The 2,711-nt window shown below is 46.4% G+C and overlaps 1 protein-coding gene across 1 annotated transcript in view; it reads left to right on the top strand.

Annotated features, from left to right (window-relative positions):
* Positions 1-2,711, top strand: part of FAM3B (family with sequence similarity 3 member B) — a 10,138-nt gene extending 7,427 nt beyond the window's left edge. Inside the window, exon 5 of the mRNA XM_025050199.1 lies at positions 2,598-2,711. Within this exon, the coding sequence (XP_024905967.1) occupies positions 2,598-2,658 (61 nt within the window). The 3' untranslated portion in view covers positions 2,659-2,711. The remainder of the gene's footprint in view (positions 1-2,597) is intronic.

The raw sequence follows: 2,711 nt of genomic DNA, 5'->3' as shown, positions 1-2,711 counted from the left end.
CAGCAGGAACCACGTGTGACCCCGCGCAAGGCACTTTGCCTCTCTGGGCTTCAGTTTCCTGATCCGGGCAATGACGCAGAATCTAGGTAATTCCTCAGGGCCCCGCAGCTGTGGTTGGGCGTGCGCTCCAGGTACCCCTGAGTTTCCCAGGCCGACTCCAGGTGGTAACACGGGTCACCTTCTCCACCCCTCGTACACCACTGTGCTTTGTCCGCCCGGCTGTGTGGTCCCGGGCAAGTTACTGAACCTCTCTGTGCCTCAGAGCCTTCCCCTGTGATAAGAGAATAAGACAGTACCTATCCGATCGGAGCCAGTGAGGACGAAGTGAGAGCAACAGGCACTGAGGGGCTGGGCGAGGACCGGCAAGTCCTCCGCTGTTCCGCACAGGGCCACCCAACTGTCCTCCCGCCCTGCGCCTCCTTAAAACGCACGGATGCCCAGGCCGGGGACTCTGATGCTCGGGGAGGGTGGGCCCATGGCTTCGATTTTCATGAGGAAGTGGCAGCCCGCTCGCTCCACGTGCACACCCACATGCCCGCTGGCTTTTCGATAGAGACTGACAAGCTCGTCCCGAAATTCACATGGAAATTCGAGGGACCCAGATAATCAAAACGATCTTGAGAAAGAACAAAGCTAGAGGACTCACACCTCCCAATTTCAAAACTCGCTACACAGCTACAGTAATCGTGACGGTGCGGCACCGGCGTCAGGCGGGCATGTCGACCGGCGGAACGGAATCGAGAGTCCAGAAATAAAACCACATGTTTCTAGTCAAGTGATTTTCGACAACCACTTACCAGGAAATGAGCAGTCTTTTCAACACGTGGTGCCCAGACAACTGGATACCCACATGCAGGAGAATGAATTTGGACCCCTACCTCATGCTGTATGTGGAAATTAAGTCAAAACGAGTCAAACGACTATCTGTCGGAGCTAGAACCATTAAACCCTTAGAAGAAAACATAGCCACAAATCTTCGTGACCTTGAACTAGGCAATGGTTGCTCAGATATAATACCAAAAGCACAGACAGCAACAACAAAAAGAGATAAATTGCATTTTATGGTAATTTAAAGCTTATGTGCATCAAAGGACACCATCAAAAATGAAAAGATAACCCACAGAATGGGAACGACTATTTGCAAAGGAAGAACTCGTACCCAGAATATGAAAAGAACTTTTATAATTCAATCATAAAACAACAAATGACCCAATTTAAAGTGGGCGGAGGATCCGAATAAACATTTCTTCGAGGAAGAGATACAGATGGCCGATAAGCGCACGAAAAGATGCTGATCATTAGCCATCAGGAAAACACAAATAAAAGCCACAGTGAGATGCCAGCTCGCCATGGCCAGGGTGACTGTGATGACAAAGACGTCATGGGATGTGTTGACAAGGATGCGGAGGATTTAGAACCTTCCCACCCTGCTGCAGGAAACGGAATCACACAGCTGCTTTGGGAAACAATCCAGCACTTTCTCAAAAAGGCACACGGCTATCACGTGACCTCACGATCCCACTCGTAGATGTCCACTCGAGAGAGTCAAAATGCACGTCCACGCAAAAACGTGCACATGAACCCGCCTAGCAGCATCAGGCGTAATAGCCAAAAAAGTGACTACTCGTGGATAAAATGTGTTATTAATGGATTTTTTAAAAAAAACGTATAAATAAAATGTGGTATAGCCACACACGGGAATGTTATTCAACAATATAAATAAATGAAGCGCTGATACTGGCCACAAGGAGTATGAACCTCAAAAATATGCTAAGTGGAGAAAAGGCCGCGTGCTCTTCATTTCGTTCAAATGAAATTTTCAGAGTAGACCAAAGCCACAGAGACAGACAGCAGACAAGTGGGCACCTAGGGCTGTGGGCAGGGAATGTGACTGCAATGCGTGTGTGGTTTCTTGTTCTGGGGATGGTTGCATATCTCTGTGACTACACGAAAAACCACTAAATCATACACTCCGGCTGAATTTTATTGTATACAAATTATGTCTCAGAGCTATTATATAAAAAAGGATATAGAACAAGAATTTCAAAGTTGAGAATGCACATTATTCTTTTTCGGCATTGAGTTAAGGTGCTCCATTACTTGTGAAAGGTTGAGGACATAAAGGACTGAACGCACCTGTGCTGGGCTAGGAATTCTGCAGTTACCTTAAAAAAAAAAAAATAGTCCTACTGCCAAGAATTGAAAACTAAACATTAGAGCTCTGCTGGCCAGTACGGCAGCCGCTGGCCAAATTTATATTTACATTTGAATTTATTAAAATCGAATGGAATTTAGGATTCGGTTCATCCGTCACCCTAGGTACATTTCAAGTATTCGATAGCCTAACGTGGCTAGTGGCTACCCTATTGGACAGTGTCGACCATAGAATACTTACAGCATCACAGAAAATTCTAGAACTGCATCAACACCTGGTTCAAATAGTATTAAGAAGCCCATCGAGAGGAAATCAAGCCCCCAGTGTGGGTTGGAGCAAACTCCGTTCTAGGGAGTGATTCTCGTTATAGGACTTTGGTCGTAACTGACACGTTAAATATTTGTTGGTTAACAAATAATTGTCTCTTCATTCCTTTACACAGATCAACCACTCTAATAAAGCAGAGAACAGGTACTCGGGCTGGCCCGCAGAGGTACAGATAGAGGGCTGCGTACCGGAAGGGCCACACTGATGTTGAGCAGCCTTAATAAATGTG

Source organism: Pteropus alecto, unplaced genomic scaffold (genome assembly GCF_000325575.1).
Source record: "Pteropus alecto unplaced genomic scaffold, ASM32557v1 scaffold97, whole genome shotgun sequence".
NCBI classification, from domain to species: domain Eukaryota; kingdom Metazoa; phylum Chordata; class Mammalia; order Chiroptera; family Pteropodidae; genus Pteropus; species Pteropus alecto.
The sequence above is the reverse complement of the archived record's forward strand: the minus strand, read 5'-3'. Positions and strand labels throughout refer to the sequence as shown.